The sequence below is a fragment of the Harpia harpyja genome, chromosome 21, assembly GCF_026419915.1.
Source record: "Harpia harpyja isolate bHarHar1 chromosome 21, bHarHar1 primary haplotype, whole genome shotgun sequence".
Classification (NCBI taxonomy): domain Eukaryota; kingdom Metazoa; phylum Chordata; class Aves; order Accipitriformes; family Accipitridae; genus Harpia; species Harpia harpyja.
This window is the reverse complement of record NC_068960.1, coordinates 1,630,901-1,658,349: the sequence shown is the minus strand read 5'-3', so window position 1 is coordinate 1,658,349 and position 27,449 is coordinate 1,630,901. Positions and strand designations below refer to the sequence as shown.

At 50.5% G+C, this 27,449-nt stretch overlaps 2 protein-coding genes, 1 long non-coding RNA gene and 1 other non-coding gene across 7 annotated transcripts in view; 2 read left to right on the top strand and 2 right to left on the bottom strand.

Moving 5' to 3' along the window:
• Positions 1-5,658, top strand: part of RAB26 (RAB26, member RAS oncogene family) — a 34,115-nt gene extending 28,457 nt beyond the window's left edge. The window contains exons 6-9 of the mRNA XM_052773255.1: positions 1,534-1,599; positions 1,766-1,822; positions 2,271-2,347; positions 2,631-5,658. Of these exons, the coding sequence (XP_052629215.1) occupies positions 1,534-1,599; positions 1,766-1,822; positions 2,271-2,347; positions 2,631-2,733 (303 nt within the window). The 3' untranslated portion in view covers positions 2,734-5,658. The remainder of the gene's footprint in view (positions 1-1,533; positions 1,600-1,765; positions 1,823-2,270; positions 2,348-2,630) is intronic.
• Positions 5,659-5,982: 324 nt separating this feature from the next.
• LOC128135012 (uncharacterized) lies at positions 5,983-7,196 on the bottom strand. Its single transcript, XR_008232892.1, has 2 exons — positions 7,127-7,196; positions 5,983-6,902 (listed from the first exon to the last, which is right to left on the bottom strand). It is a non-coding gene; the product is annotated as an uncharacterized LOC128135012 (long non-coding RNA).
• On the bottom strand, positions 6,977-7,067 carry LOC128135051 (small nucleolar RNA SNORD60). The gene has a single exon (XR_008232916.1). It is a non-coding gene; the product is annotated as a small nucleolar RNA SNORD60 (small nucleolar RNA).
• A 305-nt stretch (positions 7,197-7,501) lies between the features above and the next one.
• Positions 7,502-27,449, top strand: part of TRAF7 (TNF receptor associated factor 7) — a 36,382-nt gene continuing 16,434 nt past the window's right edge. For 2 of the 4 annotated variants that reach the window (XM_052772829.1, XM_052772827.1), the window contains exons 1-4: positions 7,502-7,650; positions 22,058-22,176; positions 22,423-22,480; positions 23,648-23,739. In XM_052772829.1, coding sequence (XP_052628789.1) covers positions 22,096-22,176; positions 22,423-22,480; positions 23,648-23,739 — 231 coding nt within the window. In that variant the 5' untranslated portion in view covers positions 7,502-7,650; positions 22,058-22,095. Of the gene's footprint in view, positions 7,651-11,070; positions 11,228-22,057; positions 22,177-22,422; positions 22,481-23,647; positions 23,740-27,449 lie in introns of those variants that run through there. The other 2 variants (XM_052772828.1, XM_052772830.1) reach the window with 2 other exon arrangements.

Here is a 27,449-nt window from a genome sequence, read left to right as displayed (position 1 = left end):
TGCGCCTGCCACCCCCCTGTGCCTGCAGCCCTGTGGTGGGGGACGGGACACATCCTGCCACCCTGTTCCCATGTCACCGGCACTGGGAATGCTTCCCGCAAGCTGGGACTGGTCAGTGGTGGCGTTTTCCAGCCCAAGGAGCTGGATGGCTTGAGGAGAGGCATCTGTTGCCGGGTGTAATGGAGAGTGAGTGCTGGTCGTTAACCAGGCTGTGGGTCTGCACTGAGGTTGTGATCCTGCAACAAGACAGAAAATCGCCTGGAGGTTTCACGCTGCTGGTAACATGGCCCCATCTGCAGCATCAGCTCTCCTGGCCCCACGGGGACATGGGAGGGACGGCTGCGGGAGGGACGTCCATGGGGCACACGCAGCCCCGGTGGGGAGGAACGAGCACCCAGGGGCAATTGTGAGGTGCTGGAAGGAGGGATGGAGGGGGAGCGGTGCCAGAAGGGAGCCCGAGGGGGGTTATCGGCAGTGACAGAGTGTCCCTTGGACCAACACATCCATGGAGCTGAGTGTCCTGAGCCCAGCCGGGGTGCGATGGGCTCCCAGGGCTGCATCCACACGTGTTGAGCTCCCGTGTATCGTCAGTGACAGGCTCTAATCCTGAATCACCCCTTGCTTCCCTGGCTGGCTGGGTGCTGACGCGGGATGCTGCTGGGCAAGGAGCGGTGGTGGAGCGGGGATCGCCCGGCGCTTGCTGCGAGCCCAGCGTCGGTGCTCGGAGCTGGGGCAAGGGCTGCAGCAGTGCTGCCCACCTGGGAGGCAGCAAGCGGCTGCTCGCACCGCGGGGTCAGGGATTACAGGGAATTAGGGCAGGTTTGATTAGATTAGGCTGGATTAGAGGGCAGGGAAGCCACCCCACAGCTTGGGGAGGCAGGTTCAGCTGCCTGCCGGGACGAGCGTGCTTGGCACGAGGGCAGCGCATGCAGGACATGGGCATGGGGCACGTCCCGGAGCAAACCCTCAGCCTTATCCTCCAAAAAGAGGTTTAGTCTTAATGTCCCATCCGAGGGGGAATTTGGGTTAAAGTCCTACAAGCGCCTGTGGTCAGATGGAGTGGGCAGCAGGGTTGAAAGGCTGCTCTTGTCCTTGAAAACTGGGGCTCGGTCAGCAGCCAAAGTGGGGTGCCGGGCTTGCTCGGCAAAGCAGGTCCCCCGGGGCTTGGTGGCACCCCAGGGCGCCCACTCACCCACAGGACCAAGTCGCTGGCTGCTGGCTGGCTTCTGCCAAACCGCAGGGGAAGAGGCAGCTCCTCTCCCCAGGGTGCTGCTGAATCGCAGGGGACCTGTGGGACCGGCTGCTCCCTGCCTGCGGCTCCCGCCCTGTACAGCCGAGTTTGAGCTGGGCTTTTTGTTTTGCATCTAACCCCCAGCCACCTCCTTTCTGTGTCCACGTAATGCCCACCTGGCATTGCTCAGGGATGGCAGCGTTTCCCACAGAGGATGCCTGGTGCCCAGGACCGGGGCAGCCCCCCATCCTTCCTCCTCCTCGAGCTGTTGCTAACTCCTCTCTCTGGCTGTCTCTCTCCAGGCTTGGCTGACAGAGATTCACGAATACGCGCAGCAAGATGTGGTCCTGATGTTACTGGGAAACAAGGTGAGCCTGGCCCCACAGCTTCGCCAGAGCCTCCTCTTCCTCCCCTGATGGTGCTGTGATGGGGCCACAGGCAGAGGAGCCTGGGAGGTCGTAAGGGGACATAGGGGTTGCCTGCTGGTGACCTTCCAAATCATCCCAATTTGCTCTTTGCCGTTACTGTCGGCAGGTGGATTCAGCCCAGGACAGAGTGGTGAAAAGGGAAGATGGAGAAAAATTAGCCAAGGTATGTGAAGTGTCCGTCCGCTGCAGCCAAGTCAGTTGTTATATGCTCTGACTGGGGATGTGCAAGCGTGCCAGCATGTACTTGATGATGTACACCAGTGAAATGGTTAACTGGAGACCAGTCTGACCCAAAATATGTCTGGGAGTGCTTTGCTTTTCATCCCTTGTCTTGCTCTCCTCTTCCTCCTCATCTGCTCTACTTCCTCAAAGCTTCCACTAATATTTTTCGCCTCTTTGTCCTCAAAAGTTATTTCCAAAGTTGTGTAAGAAATGCCTGAGCTGTGAACCCTCGCTCAGCTTTTCCTGCCCACCGCGGCAGAGCTCCTCTCCCAGTGCAGGGTATGAGCTCCTGCCACAGGCACCAATGTCGGCTGGGGCTCGGCACGAGCCGGGAGCCCCCGGGAACCCCCCGGGTGATGTTTGTGACGCCGGTGTGTCTTGTTCCGCAGGAGTACGGAGTGCCCTTTATGGAGACCAGCGCAAAAAGTGGCCTCAATGTTGAATTAGCGTTCACAGCCATTGCAAAGTAAGTGACTGGTGTGGCGGCCGTGCTGGGCACCTCTCCCACGGGGGGGACAGCAGTATTTGAGATAAAGGCTGGCACTGTCACCCACCTTTTCATTCCCTGGGCTCCCACCTTCAGCTCTTGTGCTGGCAAGTACTTGCCATCTCGCATGAGAGATGAAATGTCTCATCAGGGGGAGCTTTAGCAAACCATCTAGACTGAGTCGAGTTCAACCGAGCTGGGCCAGGCAGCTTAGAAGCAGGCAGCGTAGGCAGAAAAGTAACGTTTTTTCCCCTTCCCGCAGAGAACTGAAGCACAGGTCCATGAAGCTGCCCAACGAGCCCAAATTCAAGCTCCACGACTACGTGAAGAAGGAAGTGAGAGGCTCAAGCTGCTGCAGGTCCTAATGCGCTCGGTGCGTTTGTACAGAGACTCATGCCAAGTGTTTGTGCGCCGCGCTCTCTCCTCGTGGACAATGTGTGCATGTCTGTCTGTCGTGTCTGTATCTGCCTAAAAGGTGAGCTGAGACTTGGGGATCGGAAGCAGCAGCAGCAGAACAAGCTCGCTCAGATGGGGCGGACGCTGGCCGTGCTGCAGCCACATGCCAGGCGCTGCTCTCCAAGCCCCCATCGCATCCATCTGCGCTGCGAGCCCTCCGGCTTCCCTCGCCGGTCGCTCCTGCCTGGCTCGCAGCCGCTCATCCCCATGCAGGTGGGAGGTGGGCGGTCAGAAAGGGACTGGGGTGGGCTGGGGTCTCACCGTCGCTCGTTCCAGGGCCGGGGGCAGTCGGTAGAGCCGGCTGTCTCTACCCGTTCAGCAGCAGCCAGGAGCATCACGAGGCTTCTTTAATGTTAGTAACAATTACGGTGTGACTAAGGGGAACGAATGCCTTCTCCACACCAAACATCTGGGTAGGAAAAAGTCCCAAATTCCCTTTTCTTTCCCCGCATACCTGGAATTCAGCTGTTCAGAGCCCTGGCCTGGGGCACACCGGAAAGACTTGTTTTCAAGGCAACCATTTTTTGTAGTTGCTTACTTATGTCTGTCCATCTTTCATGTGGTTTAACACACCTCCTCAATGAAGGTTTCTCCTCTTCCCTGCAGAAGACAAGAGCTTAGCTGTCTGTTTGAGTAAGCTCCTGCTAACCTATCTGTTGTACAGAGATTTCCTGAATGTCTATCTGTTCGGTAAAGGCTTTGATTCTCTTACTTCTGCCGTTTCGAGTACTTTAATTGAGAAGAAATCTAATGTATTGCAGCTTATTCTAAATACCTTCATGTAAGCGTGATAGCGTTTTTAGACTGCAACAATGCTTTGGTATCTTCAAAGTTCTCTTGGGACAGCTCTTTCTTTTAACTGAAGAAAGCTGGGGGAAATGCTGTAGGCATTGATTTTACAGGTTTCAGACTCTCCTGCCAGCTCTCTTCAATGGACTCCTCATCCTTTTGGTCTGTGTCAGGCATTTGGCTTTTTTTTTTTTTAAAAGCTGCACTTCTAAGTACAGATTTGCATTTGGATGAAGTGTTTGGCCTGTGGCAGTTTTCTTTGAAAATTCCACACGCACAACACCAGGTGCCCACCACACTGAACCTCCTCGTGCTGCCCTAAACGGGCCACTTAAAATAACACATCCTTCACTCTCCAGCCAAGCACGAGCTCTCTCAGCAGTTGGTTCAGATGCCCCTGCCCCTTGTTTCGCTCGGGGTGTTAGCTCCAGCACTGCATTCCTGACGTGCACAAAGACCCTCCGCAGCTACCGTGTGTGTGATTCAGACAGGCACGGACTCCTCAGAGCTACAGTAAAATGAGCAGCTACTGCTTAAAGTGGGTTCTGCACAATAACAGTATGAAAAAGGATCCTAAAATAAACCTACTGCAAACAGAGCATTTTTTCCTAAATAGCTTTTTAGGGAGAAACAAGTCTTTCAACTGTCTGATCTAAATTTTATTTAAATTATTTACTGAAAAACTGTTCCTGCAGGAATATTTGCAGCGCACAGCCTAGAGCAGACCCCTGCTGCCAGTGCCAGCACCGCAGGAGCAGGCAGGTGAGCTCCGCTGGCAGCAGCAAGCAGGGGCTGTGGGAGAATGGCAGTCAGCCCCCCCCCCCCCCCCGTGTCCCACCTCAGCTGCAACGTTCCCCACAGATCCAGGGGGATGGCCGGCACTGGCAGAGCTGCTCCCGCCAGAGCAGCAGCCATCTATCCCTCAACGGAGACTTTCTCCGAAATAACTGGAACAACTCTCTTCACCTTTACCCACTCTAGAAGGCAGCAATGCCTGCTACAAGCGCTCTCTTAAGACTTGTTCGCAAGTAGCAACAGAACACAGGGAAGGCTCTGAAAGTTGCTCAGGCACCGTCAAGAAGCACACAGGAATCTGTAAAACTCGGTTTCACGCTGCTTTGGTGAGCTTTGCTGTGTTCCCGTGGCTGCTACTTGACCAGTCGTGTCCTACATGAAGCTGCTTACCTTAGAGCCACCTCCATTCTCATTCTGGGCTGCGTAGCACACACTTGCTGGCTGAGGTTAAGGAAAAAAGGGACTGGGATTTCCTCGAGTCCTGAGCTTGCTATGTACCAGTATTTTGGTATCCCAGCTGTGCAGGGAAGGGCCAGCCCAGCAGAGAGGCACAGAACAGCAGTCAGGCAGCTCCAATACCCAATCTGTGCCCAGGTCTGATTTTGGCTCTGTGTTTTCTCAGCCTGACCTTAGCAGTGCAGCAGCAGCCCCTGTCCTGATCTGCCAGTCACTGCATGGTCACATTACCCCAGAAGCTATAGGGAGTCTCCCCCTAAAGGCAAAAATAAGCAGCAGTATTCTTAATGCTCCCACCAGGTTGCTGCCTTCCCTCTCCCTCACAGGGCAGTAAAGCCTTGCACCTTGCTGTCTTGAAGAAAAAGCTGGCAACTCTGAACTTACTCCTTCAGTGGGGGACCAAAACTAATTTAAATAAGATGTAAATGTGACCCTTTGGAATACTTTAAATATGCCTGTTGGGAGCCAACTCTACCACAGCAGAGACATCACAACTGCATTTGTGGTATTAGACCTAAACTTTAAGGCAGACTCAGTCCCCATCTCTCCCAGTCACAGGTTCCCTCTATGCGACTGGTCTCCCAAAGCCTGCACATTGACCTTGCCCTAAAGCTCTTCCTCAGACTGTTCTTTGGCATCTTCTCACACGGGCCTTTACTGCCACCAAGCGATGAAGAATTGTTCGGTGCATTCAAACAAGCCAGAGGACTCAGCATTACATGCAACTTCTCATTTTTGCTGGCTCTTGTTTACAGCTTTTGTTTCATTCCTGTTAATAAATTTTTTTAATAATCTTTGTGACTACAATGCTATTTTGATTGTCTAACATACACACCTGCACTGTTTAATCATTCAAATAGTTCAGCTCATTCTTGAGGCCATCCAGATCCTTCCATTACGAGCACAGGTTCAGGCCCTCCAATGCACCCAGCAAAAAAATTAAAGGGAGCTGGGCTAAGCTGAGCTGCAGCACATCTTTGAAGATGCTCTGGTTCCCCGTAAGTGAACAGTAATGACAGAGATGGTCTGCTGGGTGCCCAAATGCAGTTTAAAGTTGGTTTGTGGTTTTACATGCCACCCATGGGATTTGTAAAGAACAGAAGCAAAAGCAAAACAAGTCTTTTGAAAACTTTATTAAATCTGTAAGCTATAAAATTGGCCTAATATAGAAGCCAAAGTGGAGATACAGCAGCAAACAATTCAAGAATTACAAAGCTGCATTTGATTTGAGGCTGGGGAAAGAACATTACCCGAGCAACTTATGTTCCAAAAAGTGAGTTAGCATCAAGGACTCCCAGATTTAAATTGTGTCTATGTGATCTAGCACCAGAGTTCAGACTGTGAATCCTTTCCATTACCCACACTACTGCACCCACCACCTGCCATGATGTTTACCTTAAGCTACCCCATGTGGTAGACTAGAAGTCAATGACTTTTGATTCCTGTACTTCAGCCAGTTCTGCAGCTGCTTCTTTGCACTTTAAAAACTGCCCTGACTCACAAGTTGCACAGCATGAGAAACAGCAGCTTCCCCATTTGACACAGCAGCCCCAAAAGAGTGCATTTTTTAGCCGTACTCAGAACTGCATCACTTGCTCCGTTCTGGAGCCTGCAACCTACACTATCCCTTGAATAGCAGCTACGCCAAGGCACGAAGTGGTTACTCCAGCCCCAATTTCACCCGCCTGAGACCCACTCGTGCTTTCCCTGCAGCTTCCTGATGTAGCTTACGGGCGGTGGGGATGAAGTCACCCTGCCTGTGGCTCACCACCCCATCCCGGCCTAGTCCGTTAGCAACAAGCGATACCGCGTTTAACCATCTCGGAGCGGCGGGAGCAGCCCGCCCTGCGGGCCAGGCAGCCTCCCAGCAGCCAGGGCTAGCCGGCGGCCACCCGCCGTTCGGGCACGGAGGGTGCCGGTGCCCGACCCGCACCGCCCTAGACCCCCAGGAATGTCCTCCGTTCATCGCCCCCGCCTCACCGCCCTTCAGGCCGCCGCGATCCTGTTCACGCCGGTGCGATCCGGCTCCCGCCGAGCCCTGAGGAGAGAAGGCAGCGCGGTTAAGAGCGGGCCGCCCCGACCCGCCGGGCCCGGCCCCACCGGGGCTCTCTCGGGCCTCAGCCGCGGATCGTCAGCAGGGGCTGCGGACGCCCGCCGCCCTCAGACGAGGTGTCAGAAAGGTAGATACAGATCATCACCGGCCCGCCCCCGTTACCGCCGCCCGCCCCCCGGTCACCGGCCGCGCCGCCCGCTCCCGCTCACCTCCCGGCTGGAAAAGGGCAGCTTATTCCTCCGCTGCCGACTTTATAGCTGCCTCCACGTCGCTATTGGTCAGACTGCCTGCGGGCAAGCCAATCGTGAGCCGTTGGCGTGATCGCTCTCCCGCCTCTCTCAACGCTCATTGGTCGCCGACTTTCCTGGCTCCAATGGCGCCGCGCGGCGCAGCGTGGCCCGAGGCGGTGGTCTGCCGTCGTCTGATTGGACCCTGGAAGAGGCCGAGCCAAGCCAGTAGCAACACTGGTTGTAACATAGAGTGACTGGGAAAGCGCCAATCAGCGCTCGGCCGCGAGGGCTGCTGGGGATTGTAGTCCGAACGTCACGGAGGCGCGGCGAGCAACGGGCGGAAGGCGGACGCGCCGGACTACAAGTCCCGAGGAGCGACGGGCGTAGGGCTTCCGGCCCGGGCGGCAGCGGAGCCGCTAGACGAGCGGGGAGCAGGCCCGGGGTCGCGATGTGCCGGGGCCGGGCACCGGCGCTCCGGCCGCCGCCGCCGCTGTTGCTGCCAGGTACGAGCGGGGCTGGGCCGGAGACCCCGGCTGAGGGGAGCCGGCCGGGCCCGGGGCTGAGGGAGCTCTGCGAGGGGAAGGGCCGGGCCGGGCGGTGGGGACGGTGAGGGCCGGGGTCGCTGGGCTGCGCAGCGGCCCGGGTGGGGTGGCCCCGCTCTGGGGAAGTGCCTGCGGCAGCTCCCCCGGGGGCTGCAGGGCTGCTCGGGGCGGCTCCGGGGGGCTGCCGCCCGCCCGGCAGCGCTGCCGCCTCGTTCCCTTCCCTTGGGCGGTTTGTTTGTCGGTTTTTAAACTCTGTGCGGGTGCCGGCGTGATTTTTTTCCAGGTGCACAGAGGAGCTCGTGTATCACCTCCTGTGCTGTTGGGTCCTCGGTGAATCCTGGCCACGTCTTGCTTTCTTCGCCCCGCTGCCTTCCCTTTGCTGTTTGACATATGTCAGCGCGGGGCTTGCTTTGTTTTGTCTTTTTCTGCGCCGTGACTTGTCCGACGTGGGGCACGTGTTGCTGATGGTTCTCTCTTGATCTCCTGGTAACCTCATTCCCTTGTGCTTTGGTTTCACAACTTACGCAATATAGGATATTTGGTGGTAGATCTCTGTAACTGCCCCAAGACAATTGCAGATCTCAAGAGTAGGCAGTGAAATTGCACTATCGTCTTCTCATTTCAAACATGTTGTTTAGTTCTGCCTTATTCTACTGCCAGTTCGCAGCTGGTGTTCCTCTGACAGGCTTGCTGTCAAACACTTTTCTCCTGTTTGATCCGTGACTGTGACCTGATGATCCTGTTGTGTTGCATGAAAGCCAGAAGTGAGGACCTTCTTTCAGTTCAGCTTGCTTTTGAGCTCTGTTGGTGTCAGAGACAACAGCTCAGACAGGCTCTGCTGGGGACTGATGAGGATGAGAAAAAAGCTGGTACGTAAGTTAGGCAGGTTTGATATGTATGTAGCAAGCCAGGTCCAGGCTATTGTATCCCCTGGGGGGTAACTGTATTGTGAAGAATTCTGGCAGAGCAGTTATTTTTTCAACTTTGGCAATGTTGCCAAACATTTTGTTTCAATCCCAGCACTTTAATTTTGCCTCCATGTGCCTTTTCACCCCAGTGATGTATTCTTTTCAGTCTGTCCTAAGTAGTTAGTGTTCCCATTAAAGAGCTGTTGTGTTTTGCCTTCAAGCATTTGTCTGTCACTGACTTGCGCTGACAGCCACAACAACATTTGTTGGGTTTGCAGGGAAAGGGCTGTGTGAGTGAAGGATGGTTCTAGAAAACCCTTGCTGAGGGAAAGTGGCGTGAGAAAGTCAACCACTTCCATGACAGCCTTCACATGGCTCCCTGGTAGCTGTGCAAGGAGGGGAGGTAGTTCACAGAAAGTGCATTGTGGTGAAGATAACCCAGTGCACCACCAAAAACTGGGCTGCATTGTGTCAAGTACTGTACAGATGGCTACTAACCACGAGTCCAAAGAGCTGGCCATCACCATTGACAAGGAGCGAGAGAACAGACAGTGCTGTCCTCATTGCACACCAGGGGAGCAGAAGATCAAAGAGTTTGGGGATTTCCTAAGCGTCCTGCAGGAAACTGTAGGAACAGGGAACTGTCTGCAGTCTGCTGGGTCCCCCTCCAAGTCCTGGGGTCCCCCACCCTGGGCACTGCTGGTCTCAAGTAAGGCTGAGAAGGGACAGGGTAAATCCATCCATGGCAATACAGAAAGCTCCAGCTTTGCGGTTTGGTTTGCTGCAGTGTGCAGCAGCAGATCTCTTGCAGGTGAAACTGCCCTGCAGAAAGGAATGTTTCACAATGAGGGAGGTTAAATTTTACCAAGTGGCAGTGGGAAACCTAAGCCAAACTGGAGTGACCAGAACATTCAGTCAGGGAATGCAGGTGCCTTCACTGGTAACACCCAAACAAGAATTTTCACAAAGTTGACTGAACCCAGGGGAAAAAACCCAAATCCATAGCTTTCAGGCAGTTTGGTTCCCTGACCCGAGGGATCACATGGTGATACCAGCCACTCTGCAGTGTGAGAGTGGTGGGGCTGGGCCCACAACTGCCCGTTCCTGTGCCAGTGCAGCCTTAGATGCCCTTAAGCCACTTGTGAAGCACCACAGGTAAGTTCGTGTCCCCTGGCTGAAACCCTTCCGCAGTCAACCGTTCCCTTCCTGGGGCTCCACAAACACAACCCCACTGCTGGAGCTGCAGGGAGGCCCGCGGGCTCTGGGAAGTTGCCGAGCACCGTGTGATGGTGCTAGTGCCTGCTCTGCCCTGCCGTGAGCTGCCACAGAAGTGGCTGTACATCAGCCGGGTTGGTCCTGAGCAGTGCTGAGTGTTTTGCAGCTTCAGCTGGCATTCAGCAGTTAGTCACCTTGTGGGCTGAGCGTTTGCCTGTTCTGCAGGACCTTCCTAGCCCCTGCTAGCCATGAATGTGGCACTTTCTGAAGCATGATCGTTCCTGCCTCTCAGGTTATCTCAGCTGTGCCAGGAGAAAGGCATTTGAGAGAAAATCCTTCCTGGGTTTACTAATTCAATACTCAGATTACGCGGACAAGTTCAGTCTGTTAGAACTCTTACAATTTTTATGCCCCGCGTCTTCCCTTCCCTGGCTGTACTCCTTTGCCGTGGGCGTGATGAGGCATATGCTGGCATGTCCCCTTGCCCATGGGTTGGGTTGGGGGACGTAGTGGCTGTCTGGGGCAAGGGAGGAAGCTGGTGGTTGCTCACAAGGGTACGTGTCACCCTTCTTTCAAGCTCAGCAACTTCCTCAGGAGTCCAGGGCAGTGACACCCTTACTTCCCCATTTACAGACTGCTCCCACTCTGCCTTTAGTGCAGCCTGAGCTCAGAGCTTCAGCAGAGTTACCTTGCTGCTTTTAATGAGGTGTAAAAACTGCAGGAGGTGTATTGGGGGCTGGAGTGGGGTGAGAGCTCTCTGTGCAGTGCCTGCTCGTGGGAGAGCCTCAGCTGTGGGAGCACATTGTTCTCCTGTGTGGGTTGGGTGTCCCGGTAGTACAAGTCCCCCCCCCAAACTCAGTGCCCGTCTTTCAGGCAAACCCTGCTCACCAGCTCTGCCTTTTTGTGGTGATTCTTAGTTAACTGGATTTCCCTGGATTGTCTCTACAAGCAAAGACTGTGTTGCTGTTTGTTAGGCTGCTTGTTATTCAGTACTATCAATAGTTTGGGAACTATCTAAAGAGGCTGAGAAACTCAAACTCTCTTTAAAGTGAGTGATGGACTTTCCTGTCCCTGGAGATTTCTCTGATCAGAGGAGTAAATCTGTGTGTGCTAAGAGTGGTGGTTTTTTCTGCACTAGACCAAACCTCTTCAGTCTCAGAGCAGCCAGGGCAAAGCTGGAGGCAGCGCAGTGTGGAGATTGGCTGAGCTGTGGGATTTTCCAGCTGAATTTACATATCGCCCACTGCTCTGCATGCCTTTCTGTTTGCATCACTTAAGAGCGATACACACATACACGCACACAGATAGCGGAAGCGACATTTTGACCGAGGAAAAGCCTGCCCACAGAGTAGGAACTTGGTCATGGTTGCATCTCGCCGGGCTTCGCCGCTCCGTGCCAGCTTGGACGGACGATGGTGAGTTTCCTCCAAGGTAAAGCGTTTGCCTGGGAGCTGGATGTCAGGGCTGTGTCGGCAGTGTTCCCTGGGAAGCTGCTGTGCTTTAGTGGTCGCGGACAGTAGTGAGAGAGGAACTGTTTCATGCCTGTGTCTAGATCTTGGTGAAGAAGCAGGAGGTATCTGAAATCCAACGCCAGTTTAGAAGTGGGTACCTGTTGCCTGTCCAACGAGCTGGAGCTGTATTATGCTGATTTTGTGATCCTTCAGAGTGACCTTTGGAAGGATGTGTAACACTTGACTGTGCGGCAACCCAGCAAGTGTTTTCTGAGGTTGTTTGTGGTGGTTTCAGAATCGGGAAATCCTTGATATTCTTTAAGGAAAGTTGTGAGCAAAGAAGCCAAGTTTGTGAGAAGAGGCAGTATCTCTCACTGCCTTTTCCGTGCATCCTAAGTCATCGTGGCTACACTACAGCTGCTAATAGTACATTGGGGGAGTAATTTGAATACAGCTTTCCTAGCGTGGTGTTAGGTGATTGTGGGACACTGAATGGTGCTTCTGTGTGAAAGTTGTCAGTAGATTTGCCATGGCGGAAGTGTCCATATCCACTGATTTCTTTTGCAATCAAGGACTCGGTGCTTTTTTATCAAAGGGCAGGACATTGTTAGTTTGATTGTGTTTTGCCCAGCTCACATGCTACCTGGAAAGCACTACAATTTTCTCCCTTTCTCAGTCGCTGGTTGAGACTCCCTAGCAGTGAGCATAGCTGTCTTATGTTGTGCTGTCCTGCTTGTTCTCAGTAGCAAAGTCCAAGGAAACTGTAAAAAAAAAAAGAGCAGGTGACGGAAATTTACTGGATTTTTTTTTTTTTTTGTGAAGGAGCTGATGCATTTCAGATGGATCTTTAAAGTGGTCTAATTGCACCCAGAGGGCAAGCAAGAGCACGTCATGAGGTTTCAAAGCTTTGGAGGGTGTTGAGGGGGTATAGGGGATAAAGTGATACTTTGTGCATTTTGAGTAAAGATTATGGGCTCAGGTTTCTTATGACTTTAATCTGTAAGAGTCCCATAATGTCATAGGAGTGGTTAAACCTTTCCAGAGAAGTGTAGCCACCTGTAAGGCAAAGCAGTTTGAAAAGCCCTCAATGACTGCACAGCAGTTGAGAAACGAAATAAAGAAGAAACTTTGATTGCCTTTGGTCTAGCAGGGTGGCTTCAGGAAAGGAGAATGCAGCAGATGAGACAAGCGTTCTCTGGCTTCACTGGGGGACGTGGGGTGCAGCATCTGCTAAAAACCGTGTCCCTTAGTGCATTTATTGGTGTTTAACTCCTTTCCCAGGCCGGCTGAGAGGTGGCTTTTGAACTTTGGTAAATTACCAGCCAAGGGCGGGACTAGGATGGCTGAGGATGGATTAGTTTCTGGTTTTCATGGGCAAGTCTCTCGGTCACAGCCTTGCTGAAGTGCTCATGTCGGCACGGCGCAGGGCGGAGGCGAGAGGTGCGCAAGGGAATTCGGGATCTGTTTGTACAGGGGTTTTCTGTGTGAGCTCGTGCTGCTCCTGAGCTGATCAACCAAGGTTGAAGCCCTCCAAGCAGAGGCTTTGCTTCCTCATATACTGTCCTGCCAGGACAGGGGCTGAATCTCTCCATAACCCAGGTTTTGCTCCTGACCTGGCACGTCTTAGAGTTTTTTTTAAATGGGTTGCAAGCCCATCTATCTACTGGATTTCTGCAGGCCAGTTTGCAGCAGGTAAACCAGCAGCAGAGCCACATCTAGCCCACAGGACCCCATGGGGTCTCGGCAGCTGCTTGCTCTCTCTGTCAAGCAAGGCTGAGTACCAGTTAGCACCAGTTCTGGTGTGATTTGTGTAGGTGACTACTCATAGCTTTTGAAGTGTGATATCTTGAGATCATCACCTGCCTTGCACAAAGGGGATGGCCATTCCCTCTCAAGAAACAGCAGCAGGGCTGAGATTTTGTCTTGGAGGGGTAGGACATCGTTGGTTTGGGGCCTTGGTTGGGGTTTTTTTTTTCTTTTTTCTTAAACAATTCCACAATTTAATAATGTGAAGATCCCTGAATGGGTCTGTTCTTTGAGTGAGGATGTGGGAAAGATCACAAGCTGTGAAAGGAACAGCATGCAGCACTGTAATGTTAGGGCCAACTTTTACAGCACCTTTTGATTAAGGGCCTTGTGTGGAAGAGCTCTGAGCTTGCCTGTTTCTGCCAGCCTGGCCACCCCAGCAGCGACCACGTAGGTACTGAGCCAAGACAAGCCAATCTCGGTTGCAGGGGTCAGGCACTACTGAACCCTGGTCTGTGGCCTTATGCATAAGAAAAATGGTGTAGTAGATGGATGCTTCCAGGTTTCCTAAAATGGAAGTAAAGCTTCAAGCGTAGCTTTTGTGTCATGGAAACAGTATTGAACATTGTCCTCTTTTCTAACTTCTAACTTGATTTTAGGTTTTTGGGAAAAATGAGATGCTTTGTTCCACCAGAGCAATCACTTTTGATCCAGTTATAGGCACATTTGAAGGTTACTGCTTCAGGTTTTAACATGAAGTATTGCAAAAAGTTTTTCTATCCCAAGGACTCATTACCCTTTAGGAAAAGCACCTAACACAAAATGATTTCCCTTTCTGAACTGCATTTGCACAAAGGAATGACAGTGTTCAAACAGCTGTTGAATGTGCTCTCTCAGCTCTGCAGTCAATTGAAGCGCTGGTAAAAGTAGCAGCAATTAAAAATGTCACTTTTATTTTTATTGATGACAGCTCAGTACAATTATGGTCTCACTTTAAGTAGCTCAGAAAAGTTTGTATGACTTTTAAGAGCAATGCAAAAACTTGTAAACAATAAAAAGGCTCTTTCTGTTCCACAGAACCAAAGACCCACCAGATGGAAGTGCCATCCTCTGTCAGTAAGGCTGAACTTCTGTTCATGTTTTATGTTCTAGCGCTGACTGCACATCTCAGTATACGTGCCTGGCCTTAGAGGGGTCACCCTAAGAGTGTAAGAAATGCCCTACTGGCTCAAAGCATTGCTCTGCCTAGCCCCAGTTCTGTCTTCAGCAGTTACGAAAATGGGTGCTGTTAATGCAGAGGACATGAACCTGACCACTTTCTACCATCCATTTGCCTCATATTTTCCCACCACTCAGAGTACCTGGATTAGGGACTACATCCCATTGATCATTTTAATATCATTCCCTGAAGTTTCTCTAACTACACTGTGGCCTTCTTCCGAAGCAAAGACCAGAACTGCTACAGCGCTCAGGAGATAAATACATCAAGGTTTTATGTAGCACCCAAATGACATCCTCGTGGTTGTTTTCCACAGCTTTTGTGATGCTGCTCAGCATTTTGTTGGCCTGTTTGTCTGCTGCTGTCTTCTAGGCTGAGAATTGCAGCTAGCTGACCACGGAGACTCCAGCTTCTCTTTCCTGAGTTGTAGCTGCCAGGTCAGAGCTGAGCATCACATTGGCCTGCTTTCATTATTTTTCCCTAGATGCATCGCTTGACATTTATCTCCGTAAAAGCTCATCTGCAACCTTTTTGTCTCCTCAGTTTTGTGAGGTTCTTGAGTTCCTTACTGTCAACATGGTATTTGACTACTCAAAAGAGCTTAGTGTCATCTGCAAACTTGGCGATTTCACTGCTCACTCTTTATTCAACATCTTCACCTATGACCTTGAAGAAGCTTATTCGGCAGTGGTTCTTGGGGGAACCCTTGCGTAGTCTCCTCTAACCTGAGGAGTGACCATTCAGGTCCACCCTCTGGTTCTTGTCTGGTGACATCTGTCTCCGTGATCTGCTGTAGCTCATGCACATTCTTATGGCCCGTGTTTTACAAGTCAGACTAGATGCTGATAGTCCTCGTCACCATGTTCTTTAAGCCCTGTTCATGCAGTTCATGAGTGCTCGTGAGTGCTATTTCCACCAGAGACACTGACCAAGAAAGCCAGCGTGACTGTCCCATGGTTGTCTCTGTAGAAGAGTTGGCATTTGAGCTCATGAATCTTGTCTCATTTATGCTTTGGTCTGAGGCATTCCCTTGCAGGTTCTGTGGGCCATTGAGAATTCTGTGTGGGCAACACCTTGGTACTGCAGAAGGACAAGGTGGACAGACCCTGCCCAAACTGGTCTGGATTTATTTACTAGCCCTGTTACCTCCCCCAGAAGAGCCCTGGATGTGTGAGAGCTTGTGATACAGCTGAGAAGGGGGGTGTAGTCCACAAACCCATAGCCCCTGCTCTTGGCATCTGCTTGCCTCGCCCTTGTCCTGTTGAGCTGGGCTGTTGGAGCAACGCGGTGCAATTTAGCTTTTGTAAGAGTATTTCCGCAGTGATGTGCCAATAATCTCAAGGATGTGTAACCCTTCTTGTTCTGGCTGCGGTGTTGTAAGAGGAACAGAAGCTTGCATCTTATGCTGTAAATACCCAGGCTGTGAAATAAGGAAATTCATGTCACCCACAGGCTGTTCCCAGCCAGAGCAGGATAACCCCATGCCTGCCTTTCTCATGAGGCCAGCTGCACACATTGGCTTTGCTCTCCAGCAAACACTCCTGCTGTGTGTGATTTCACCAGCCCAGCAGTTTCCTCAGGGGTGAATAAAATTAGAGATGGCTTCAATGAACTGAGCGAGGAAAAAAAGAAGAACAAAGCAGATGTAGGACATGTCGCTGAGTTTTATGGGCTGTTGATTGCGTAAGGTGGAGACGCGTGCAGGTTTCTTGGCAAAGAGACACTGTGCAGCGTGGGGCATTGCATCTGCCAGCCGCTCCCCAGCAGTGCCATGTTTCACCTGTGGGATCCAGTGCCGTGTCCGTGTCTCGTCCTGGAGAGCAGCTGGAGCACAAACCGCAGCAGTGCCATTGTGCCTGCAATGGTGTAGTTCCTGCATTACGAACTGGCTCCTAACGGGGACCAAGCAGGTTACGTGATGTTTCTGAAGGACTGTATACTCTGCTATCCCTTCTCCTCTTGCCACGTCCTCCCTCAGAGCCTTGGCTTTGATCTTGAGGTTGGTTGTAAAGACCTTTTGCTGAGTATTGAGAATAGCTGGGGGGCGGATGCTCTGGGGGCTGAGAGGAGGGGAGACCCTTGAGGTACCCATGCCAGTCCCACCAGACCCATCTTGTGGGCAAACTCTTCAGCACAGCCACAGGATTAGCCAGGCCACTGGTCCCGGAGGTGATTCCCCTGCCTGCTTTGAGGTGCAGTGATGGGGTTGGCAGCAGCGGGAAACAGCCGGCAGAAAACCGCTCCATTGCTGATCCTGTTGGCCTCTGCAGCGGGGAGAAACACAACTGCTTTCCCCAGCTCTCTCTGCAACTACTGGTGGTTGGGTTTTTCCTTGCCTGGAGTACTAAAGTAGGAATTTTAAGGCTTTTCTTCTCGCTGAGTCTTAAAAGCTTGAGTTGATCCCTGTGGTGTGCAAATGCTGAAACCTAGCCCTTGCCCTCCCTCGCATCTGGTTACTATCAGCCGTGTGATTTAGCGAATAGCGGGTCCCCACAGCTTCCTTTTTCCAGGGTGGATTTTTTCCCCTCTTTTTTTACTGTCAAAGACACTAAAGTTTCATGTTAAAAAAAAAAAAAAAATATATATATATATATTAACTCCAGGCAAGGAGAGTCTGGATTACAGGCTGGGTTCCCAAGCTGATCTTCAGACACATGGGTCCACGCATGCCTCTGCGGTTTAGAGGGCAGCCCTGTGCTGTTGTGCTGCCAGGACGCACAAGTTCTTTCAACAGTTCTTGTCTTTTCAGAGCAAACGGAGCCTGTCCTTTCACTGCAGGTGTCAGGGTGCCTCTGCAACCCATTTGGCTGTAAATCATAACCTGACCCTGTAGAGTCCTGGGCCAGAAAATTGGGAGAATGTTTCCAGCATGAGGGCTTCTGACCTGCTGCTCTGCAGAGCTGCTGAAGATGCTCAGGGGATTTCTGGAGCCCCTTTGTGTTTGGTCCTCTGAGAAGGACTTAGCAGCCCAAAGGATTCTGTGATTTTGGTTTTCCTTCCTTCTAGGTCACAGAGCGCGTGTGTTTTGTAACATAAAATATTTGATACTTTCACTGTGTCATAGTCTGTATCTCCTCAGGATGCGGTTCTGCTCGGATCCCGCAGGCTGAGCAGCTCTGCCTGCAGTCAGAGCAGGGGCAGGAGCTGCTGCCCGTGGCCGATGCGGCGTGCCCCAGGGAGGTACACCAGCCACCCGGGAGGGATGCTCGTCCTCCAGGTCTGGGCGCACAGATGCTGAGCCAAGGTTCAGAGATCTGGTGGAGATTTCTGCAAGTGCTGTAGGAAGCTGGTATTAATGTCAACACCACCAGCTCTTTTCTGCCTCCTTTTAACTTTTTTGATATCAGTTGGACAAGGCCTTTCTCAGTACCTCTTGGAAGACTGAGATGTGAAGGAGCTGTCAGACAGTGCTCTAGAGAGGTGTCTGCTCTGTTGAAATGTTTCCTACATATGGTGGTTGCAGAGATTTGGGCTGAAATCAGATATTCATGTGGCGGCTGGTGTTCTGCAGCCTGGCTGATATTCTACTCGACATTTTTTCCATTGCTTGCATTCCTCTGGTTTCTGTTCAGAGAAGACACAAAGCAGGCTCCCTGCTGCTGCTTGCAGGTAGGTTGCTCAGCCAAGCTGCAGAGTGCAGGACTTGCTTATAAACAGTGAGGGGAAAATCCCTGTGTTCCAGCCCGTGTTCCCTTCCTCGCTTGGATTTATCCAAGATCTGTTGAAGTTGGAATGCATTTTGCATCCCTTTCAATGGGGCTTTGGGACAGGGAGAAACTGGAGATGTGCCTCCTTAACACCTCTCAGCAGTAAGCAGTTCTGTTGCCTGCTGGGTTACCCTGAGAGCCGCACCACGGCGGACACCTCCTAGCCTGCACAGAGGTTTCAAAGGCAGTTATTTAAAGGGTCATACTCATCTTTGGCTGACAGGCCATAACTCACTGATTGCAGCAGCTCAAGTGCCTGTATGTCACTGTTTGTTGCACATCTGATCCTATGTTTAATGATATTACAAAACTACTCAAACTGTTAGTTGTCCTCATTCTTGGTTTTTCCTGTTTTCCCATTGCTTTCTTGAGTCTCCATCTGTTATGTTTGAAGGCAGTACATACCCTGAAAATGAGAAGGGATGAAGCTTCTGTCTGAGTCTCCAGACAGCCTGCAATCCTCCATAAGGATGGGCTTCCTCTCTTTCCATCTGGGAGTGATTGTTTGCTTTGAAACCCAGTAGGAATATTTGATATGCGAGGTTCCCTTAACGCTGTCATGGCTGGTGAGGTGGGAGCATATCCCTGCTCTTGCCTTGTGAGTAGTGCGGGATGGAGGGTGTTTGTGTAGATGCTGCTGAGGTTCTCTGAAGAAGGAATCATGAATTCATAGCCCTGAAAAGTGAGTCCCTCTATTTCCACCCTAGTGTGGGAGGAGGAGGGTGCTGAATCCCTTCTCCAGAGGAGAGATTGGTGAGCTTAGCTGTATTGTTAGACATAGGGAACCTATAGAGGAGGGGAACTTTAGCGATACATGCATGTTATTAGACAAGAGACAATGCAACCTTCAGGCATGAAATCCCAGGACATGTGGCAGTTTGTGTCATCACTCATGGAAGTGCTTGCTTCACATTATTTATGAGCACTGCATCATCTGGAGGCCCCAGCTGAGGTGGAGACCTTTTTGTGCTAGATGCTGCACAAATATCCAAAGATTCTTTCATCTTCAGGCTTTGTAGTCCAGATACGCTGTGCAGCAGAGGTGAACTAAAGAGACTTGTGCAGGGAGGAAGCAGAAAGCTCCAGTGGCTTGCCCAAGGTTGCAAGAGGGTGGGAGGCTGAGTGGGGTTCAGATCTTGTGGGCCATGGCCAGTGTGTTACCCAAAAGCTTTGTCTGCTCTCTTCCCCACCACCCACCCTCCCTGTGCCTTCTGCTATCTGTGCTCTAAGGAATCACTGAAAGGAATAAAAGGATCCTGATGGCCAATGCCAAACTTCTCGCTTGCTGGAACCCAGCTTTAAACTCGGCAGGTCTCCATGATGCAGCAGCACAACACTGCTTCATTCCTGCTGTTCTTGAGACAACTCCAGCAACTCTGCTTAGCATCTCCTAAGGGATCTGGCATTTGCAAACAGCCAGGACAGTGCTTTCAAATGTGTGGAAAACATTATCCAGATCCCTGTTTTTAAGATGGTCTTGGGTTTGGTTTTGGGGTTTCTGTTTGTTTGGTTTTTTGTTGGGGTTTTGGGTTTTTTTTGTTTTAGACCATAGCTTTTTCTGCGAGTTTAGACCTGAGTAGTGATTCCGTGGACTGTGCTGCTGCTGTAATCTGGCTGCCTGACAGTTGTCTGATAACGAACTGCAGAAAGCAACATGAAGTGCTGTGTCAGGCGTGGCTGAGGACAGCTTGAACGTTGCCTTTGCAGTGTTTAAAATGTGAGTGCAGGACACGACAGGCCCTGTGTGCAGGCAGCCTTGCCCTGGGGCTCACAGGGGAGGTGGGTACGCTCTTGGGCTGGGGCTAAGGAGGCCCTGGGCAAGTCCCAGGTCACAGCTACGTTGTGTGATCATGTCTCTCTTTGAGCCTCAGTTTCCCTTTCTGTAAAGTGGAGAAATCACAGTGGTCTCCTTTATAAAGAGCTTGGAGATTTAGGACTTGTCACCCTCTGATAAGAGAAAACCAATTGCTAGAAATGTCCAAGACATTTCACCTGAAGCTGGAAATCTGAGCAGCGGGAGTGCGAAAGCCTGGCCGGAGCAGTGCTGTCTCGGCAGGGACCGGGAGCTCTGCGTTGGCCGATCGCAGGCATCTGCGGGGTGTTTCTTCCGAGGCGCCCTTCGCTGGTGGTTGGCTCTTGTCCTGCAAAAAAAGATTTTGGTTATGTCTTAGTAAACCATTTTTGGCCTGTCTGTCCTCACTGCAGATGTCTGTCTGGTCTGTTGGTTTAGCTTTTGGACTCTGCTGCTGGCAGTGAGAGTACCAAGACTTAACTATACCTTGGACAGAAAGGGGTCTTTTAATCAGGATCCTTCCTAAGCAGCTTATTCCTGGAACACAGGGTCCCTGCCTCCTTGGGCAGGCTGGGACAGCCTGCGAGTGCAGGCAGTACCTTTCAGCTGCAAGGATGAAGGGGCAACTGGGCAGGAGGGCTCATGTGCCCTTGCCTTCTCCGATGGAAACTTCTGCTTAAGCCAGAAGCATCTCTGTATGACAGCAGAGAGGAGGTGCAGCTCCTTCCTACCCTGGCTCCGAAGGAGACTTTGAGAGTGTCTTGTCAGATTTGCTGGGACAACAGCATAATTTTGTGCCCTGAAGCCAGCATCAGGTTTCAACAGAGGTTAAAGAAAGCAAACTCCATGTGTTTCTGCAGATTATTATTGTGTAATACTTGACTTTGCAAACTTGAACCTAGTAAAAAACTGTGTAAACAATGGAGGAAGAGAAATGAGCCCCTCTGCTGACTTCTGAGGAGAGAGGGTTTCTCTTTCTGGGTGATGATCCAGACTTTGCTGGTTGTTTCTGAGCAGAAACTGGGAGTGAGATCCAGAATCACAAACATGTTTCTTGAAGTAAGGTTTCTTTCATGGTTTCCTTGACCTCGTAGCTCAGACCGTGCTCAAAAGAACTCCTTTAATGCAAATATAGCTAAATCAAACATGGGATTTTTGCTTTCTGCTAAGATCTAGCCCTGGCTTTTGTGTTCAGCAGTACGGCCCAGGGCTTTTGAATTAAATAGCAAAACCCCCACTGAGTTCATCACAAGAACAGAACAAGGCCTGCGCTCATCACGCTTTTGAATATGACGCAGCCTTAAGTTCTGGGGGTGCAGGGAAGATTAGGCTTTGGGTTCCTTGGCTGGAAGTGCCAGAAAGTGCTGCGTAGCCTGCCCAGGAGAGGGGCTCCTTTGGAGGGGTCCCGTTCTGCCACCCCAGCTGACGAGGATGTGGGGCTGCTGAGCTTCCCGGGCACCTCTTCCTTCATCTGGCAGTGGGTAAGTCCCGGGAAGAGGAAGGCAGTCGTAGCCCCTTGTGCTAAAGCAAAGCCCCGGGTGACTGAATGGGATGTTTCTATCGTGTACTCAGAAGGTGGTCTGAGCCGCAAAGCTGCGAGTGAACAGGCTTCCTGGGCTCTGGAGTCCAGGCCAGCTCAGCTTGAGCCTCACAGTTAATGGGATAAGGGTTTTACTGGTATAGCTTTACACCCAGAGGCCTTTTCTGCCCTCATGCTTGTGTCTGGTGCCTCAGCCGAAATCCCTTGTGCCTGCCATGGTACAGTCTGTTCTGTCTTCACCATCGCTGTGTCTTGTGGAGGGGACTCCCTTTTAGGACCCTGCTTACTAATCACTGCTCTGTGCAAAGTGTTTTGGGAAGCAGCAGACAACCTGCTTTCTGAACTACACTCAGACCGGGGAGGGAGGGAGGACCAGATACAGAGCCGCCTTCGCTGCTGGGACTGTCAGTCACAACTGGTACATACTCTCATTTTGAAAAGACTGATGTGTATAATGGCCAGTGGGATGCTAACTTAGTCTCCTGAGAAGTCTCATCTGCTGTTAAAACAGTTGTATACTTGTAAAAGCAGCTAATGATTATGGGTATTCCAGTATTTGGGCGATTAAGGAGTTGCTTTAAAAGATAGTTGTATTTTTAGAAAGCACTGAGCACTCATCCAGGAATGATTTGAAGGAATCTGACTTTGTCTTTGCCACTTGCTTCTGAAAATCCAGGTTTGTGTGAGTTTAGGTAAATACTTGGACTTAATGCCACAGGAGAGTGTTCTCTGAGCCCAGGAAAATACATACAATGAACCTAACTCTCTTTCTGTCTTTCTTCTTCCACAGAGCAAACTTCCCATGACTAACAAATGCTGGCCTAGATTATGAGCTCAAACAAGAACGCTCGCTACAATCGTTTCTCCAGTGGCACAACAAACATCACTACTTCTGAAAACACTAACGGGGTAAGGCTTGGTGGTGTTGGCAGAGGATAGGGGCTAGGGCTGCTTCTTATGTTCTCGTCCTTTCTTTTGAGAAAAAAAAGATGCCTGTTGAAAATATAGTATTTTCTTGCCTCTTAAAAATCACAATATCCACAGATAAAAGTTGGAAATATACATGTACATTTTTTGACCAATTCAGGAAAGGTAGCAAGCCTTTGGGCTGCGCTGCAGTGATACACACTGACTTTAATTTTGTCAATATTTCAGACAAGAATGGAAACAACTTTTGGGCCAGCTTACTCTGCTGTGACAACCATCACAAAGGGTAAGTGTATTCCACGCGTAGAGCTTTTCCCCAAAGCACTATGTGTGATTCCTACCAGTTTTTTTCTTTGTTGTTATTTTACAAATCATAAAGCTGTTGGGAGAATCACCGTGTTCATTACAGACAGGTGCCGAGGTGCTGTTTTTAGTATTATGAAGCCCAAGTGTTATTTAATCATGGCATCTGATCACCAGCCATGATGGAAATGAGCATGCACAGAAATTTTCTCCCATTAGGCAGACTTAACAGTACCACTGGGAGGCCCTTGCTGAAATTAGGATAGTACAACAGGGTCTGATACAGAGCTCAGTCCCAAATCTTATTTATCCCTGTGACTTCTCATGCAATCATTACGAGTGCTGAAAATTCCCACCTTCACTCTCTGCCTGACTGTGAGTCACTCTGGACACTTTGGTAAAACCCCGATGGCTGTTTTTAGCTCAGACAGGAGGGGTTGCAAGTGTACCTGCTCATTTAAAATTCTTGTGCTTTGTTCATCAAAGTCCAGCAGGTGAGGAGTCTGAGCCCTGACACGTGGTGTGAATGTAGAAAGAGGTCTGGTTTCATTTTGGAATAAAAATATCCTTACTCTAGTAAAGATAAACTGTGGCACTTGACAGTGATTTAGATAAGGAAATGAATGTCTGCCCAAGGAAAATGTTTAGATTACATTTGTCCAGGACTGTGGACTCTAGATGTTTTTGGACTCCTGAATATTTACATACAAAATTTTATATAAGTCAGTAACATGATCGTTATACAAATATCTCATATTTAATTTAGCATGCTTCCCTGGTGCTACAAGATTATCCAGACCTCCCTTGATTGAAGCAATTTTTGTTGGTGTCTGAGATATGTGGGAGTATAAGGTTTCCTTTTAATAGTATTTTCAACCTATGCACCTGGTGGAGTATTATCTGTGCTCTTTTCTGGGCAAGCTACCTTCAAAGGGCCGCATGCATTTCAGCAAGCTATCAGAGATGAGGGTTGTTCTGCCTGCACTGATATGTCCAGGTCATGAACTGGAGTTGGGGAATCCCTAGTCTTTTCCTTTTCTAAGGAACACTCACAGCTACAGAGACTGACCTGTAGCTTGGAAATGTTACTGAGGAGCCTGAATGCTTGCTTTTTTTTTATTTCTTTTTTTTATTTTTATTTGCTTTAAAGCTGACGGGACCAATACTTTTAAACAGCACCGTCGGACCCCATCCTCCTCCAGCACACTCACCTACTCCCCACGAGATGAGGACGATGGCATGGTAGGTGTTGCCAGGAGCCCTCCTGCTCACTGGCTTAGCTGATTATGTCAACTGAGAGATGTCTGGTGCTCTTCTAGACTTCTCCGCCTCCCTCATCGTTCCTGTGCACTGCGTTATATCGGAGGCAGATGTCTGCACCGGAGGCAGGACCAGCCTCAACATTTCCTGGTTGGTGCAGTGGGGAAGCAGAGATTGTTTCTGACCTAGGGCGTTAGGCTGGTACTGCTGGTGCTCATTTTCAGACTGCTTGAAAATGGTGTGTGGTTACAAAGCCCAGGAGCTACAAATCCCACAGGCCTGCTTGTGAGGGTGTACCTGACTCCTGATGTGAACACTGTGCTCTGGGTCTCCTGGGCTTGGGAGAAAACATAGCTACCGTCAGTGATGTCTGGGGCACTGACAGAGGCCAGTCAGTCTTGATCAGGGTGTGTTGGATGGACCGTCCAGCAGTACACAAAATCCATTCCTATTTCTACCTCCAGATGGGGCTTCTGACCACAGGGAGCAGGTTTGAAACCTGCAGAGTGGGATGTCGGACACTATGCTCGGCTCCTGGGGATTACATCATCGGAGTCTTCTCACACAAACCATTCCCATGCCTCACAATATCTTTGCAGAAAAGCACTTCCCAATTTCGTATCCAGCTTTCTCATTCATCACACTCACTTCTGAGTAACTTCTTTTTGGGGAATTTAGTGATCCAACAGGCCTCACAGTTAGCTGCTTAAAGAGAAATTAAATCAGCTAAATCAGTTAAATCAAGAACAGCAACAGCAAAGCAAACCTCCGTGAATGGATGGATAGCTCTGAGGCCTTGACTTTCTCCTGTCCCTAGTGCTCCAGCCACATCTCATAGCCACAAGCTCGTGTTTAGGTTTAAGCCTGTTAGTAGTAGACTTCAAATTAAGTAAGTACTTGTAGACTTTGTCAGGTTACGAGACCCAGCTTCCAAGCCAGGGATAAATGGATCACTGCTGCTGCTGAAGTTAGGCACTGGCAGAGACTGGGGTCAGCAACAGTATGGAGCTACAACACTTCTTAAAATAAATTTGACACCAGATTGCAAAGAGCTTTATTGTCAGCATCCTATAAAGTTCCTTCTGTTGCTCAGAGATCTTGCAGTGTTTTATGTCAGCATGTGGGTTTTTTTTAGTTTGTTTTTTTTTGTTTGGTTTGGGGTTTTTTTTGTTTTTTTTTCCCCAAAAAGTCCTTTGAACATTTGCCTCCTGTCCTTGGCAAATGAAATTCTCCATCACATCACTGACCCCATGGTGCTCGGCCGCTGTTCCAGGAAGCCCTTGGCTGTCAGCACGATCCAGTGGTCTGAGTGCTGTGCTCACTGCACCTTTTTCATGAGCTGTGCAGTTCTCACAGAGCATAGGTGAAGGTTTTTCCAGAGGAGTAGGGTGTGCTGAAGATGTTACATTTGGCCATGTCTGATGTAGAAGCTCCCTGACTCCTTTGAAAACCCCAGCGTCATGAACTGAGGTGCACAGCCAAGAATAGGAGAGATCTTTCCTAGGACTGAGCCTCAGTCCTCTTGGACAGTCTCAGCCCACCTTCCCTGGAATGCTAAATATTCTTAAGCAAAAATAGCAAGAGGATTAATGAGTGGTTCAGGAAGCAGCCTGCAGCATGAGGTGCTAACAAACCAGAACCGCCACAGCCCTGCTCTGCCTGCTGCTCCAGACAAACTCTCACTAACCTTTAGGAAGCTTCCTTTGCTTTGTCAAGAAATAATCTGGGATTTCCCTTCCTGATAGCTAACTTTTCCCTTCTCCAGAAGCTGCCAAGGGCTTGTCAGCTGTCAGAGAGACAGCTGGAGACGAGTCAGAGCCCTCCTGTGACCTCCACCACCCCTTTTTCTTTCTTTTTAAAGCTTCTGTTAATGAAACCAAAAGCAGAGCAGCATGTTCTGCATGCAAGGCGGGGATTATTGAGCGGCTGCTGTCATCTTTCCTGAAAACAGTGCCACGAGTTCCTAGCCTCAGTATGCCTACAGGGAGCAGGAACGAGGACTGTACTAGAGCCTTTGAGTGGAGGCTGCTTTTGTCGCTGACACGGAAACTGCACCTAAAGATTACAGCTGAATATTGGGGCAAATGTGTACTAATGGATGAAGAGCTGACTGGCTGTCCAAAGTCTCAGTTGTTTATAGGGAGCTTCACCTCCGAACCAGAGGCTGGACTGAGTTACCAGCCAGCCACAAGCTATCCGTCTTCCATCAAACGATGTTTGAGCACTCCATCCTTGGTCTGTTTGAAAATGGACTTGATGTTTAGTGCAGAAATAGCCCTGGCACATTTCCCCACCTGGGGAGGTGGGACACTTCTGACAGATCCCCCTAAATCCAAGCCTGTGCCCCTTGTGCCACCTTGCCCCTGAACTCTGCAGGGCTTGAATCGCAAACCCTGTAGCAGGGCCTGGTGCTCCCTGGCTTTGGTGCACACGAGTTCCTCCCCAGCCTGGGCAGATGCCCATAGCGTGGGGGTCCTGTGGTCCTCGTGCCTTACTGTTCTGTTTGCAGTGCAAGAGCACCCTGCAGTCAGTCTCCTTTGTGCTGGCAGCTCTACGCATGACTAGTGCTGCAAAGTGAGGTCTAAATAGCCAGGCGAGGAGTGGGAAGCAGTGCAGTGGCTGACCCTGTAGAGGTGAGGTGTTTCGAGTCTTAGCTTTGTTTGCTTGGCAAAAAAAAAAAGGCTGCAGATACTTAGAGGGGCAGTAAATGCCAGCGCACACCTCTGCCATTCAGCGTTGTCTCCGCAGCCCAAGCGGCGTGATCTTTCTCAGCACATCAACTTCTCTCCTGCGTAGTTAACACCAGCATTAGCCCAGCCAGGACACAGGGAGCTGAGTCCACAGTGTTGCACAAGCCTAGCAAGGCTGTGTCTCACACCCCTGCCTTCTGGAAGTGCTCTTGGGCTGCAGTCCTCCCCCCTCCATCAGTGATCCACACAGGATGTTGCTCTTGATAAAAATGCCTCCCTGCAGAGCCTGCCTTTGCTGCCCTGATCTCTGTGTCACCTCCAGAATGGGAACTATGCACAGTCATTCTTGTTATTTTAATAACTTCTGTTACTAGTGGAGGAAAATAATAAAATTAATGGATACATATAAAATTGATTTACCTCGTTATAACCATTCCTCCTCAAGGTTTACATATTTAGCCAATAAATATGCCATCTTTAAGAAAAAGAGCTTCATGCTTTGGCTTCTAAGCAGATGCAGCATTTCTGAGCTCCTAGGATCCCAGTATCATAAAAATTAAGAAGCAGAGCACTGTGAAGAACTAGCAGGATCCTGGTCTGCTCCTCTTCTGCAGCCCAGCAAGGACTGCACACAGACTGCAGTATAGTTTGTCTCTGGGGAAGGCAGCAGTCTCTGAACCTCATCTTACATCTTTCCTTGCTGAATTTCCTGACTGCCCCACTGGCCTCCTACATTGCTTTTGTCTGTCCTTAGGTCTGATGTCACACACTTTCACCCAGGGCAGGTGCACAAAATGTGGATCAGGAGGTTCAGATTGAACATGAGGAAAAAACATTTTGCTCACAAGGTAGTGCAGGACAGGAGCCGGGGGCGGGCAGAGTCTCGTCTGTGCAGCTTTCCCCATTCCAGCTGGGCAGTGCTAGGGCTGACCTGATCCAGGGCCAGGGAGAGTCCCTCTTCGAGTGGGCAGCAGGGCCAGCGATCTCCAGAGCTCCTTCCAG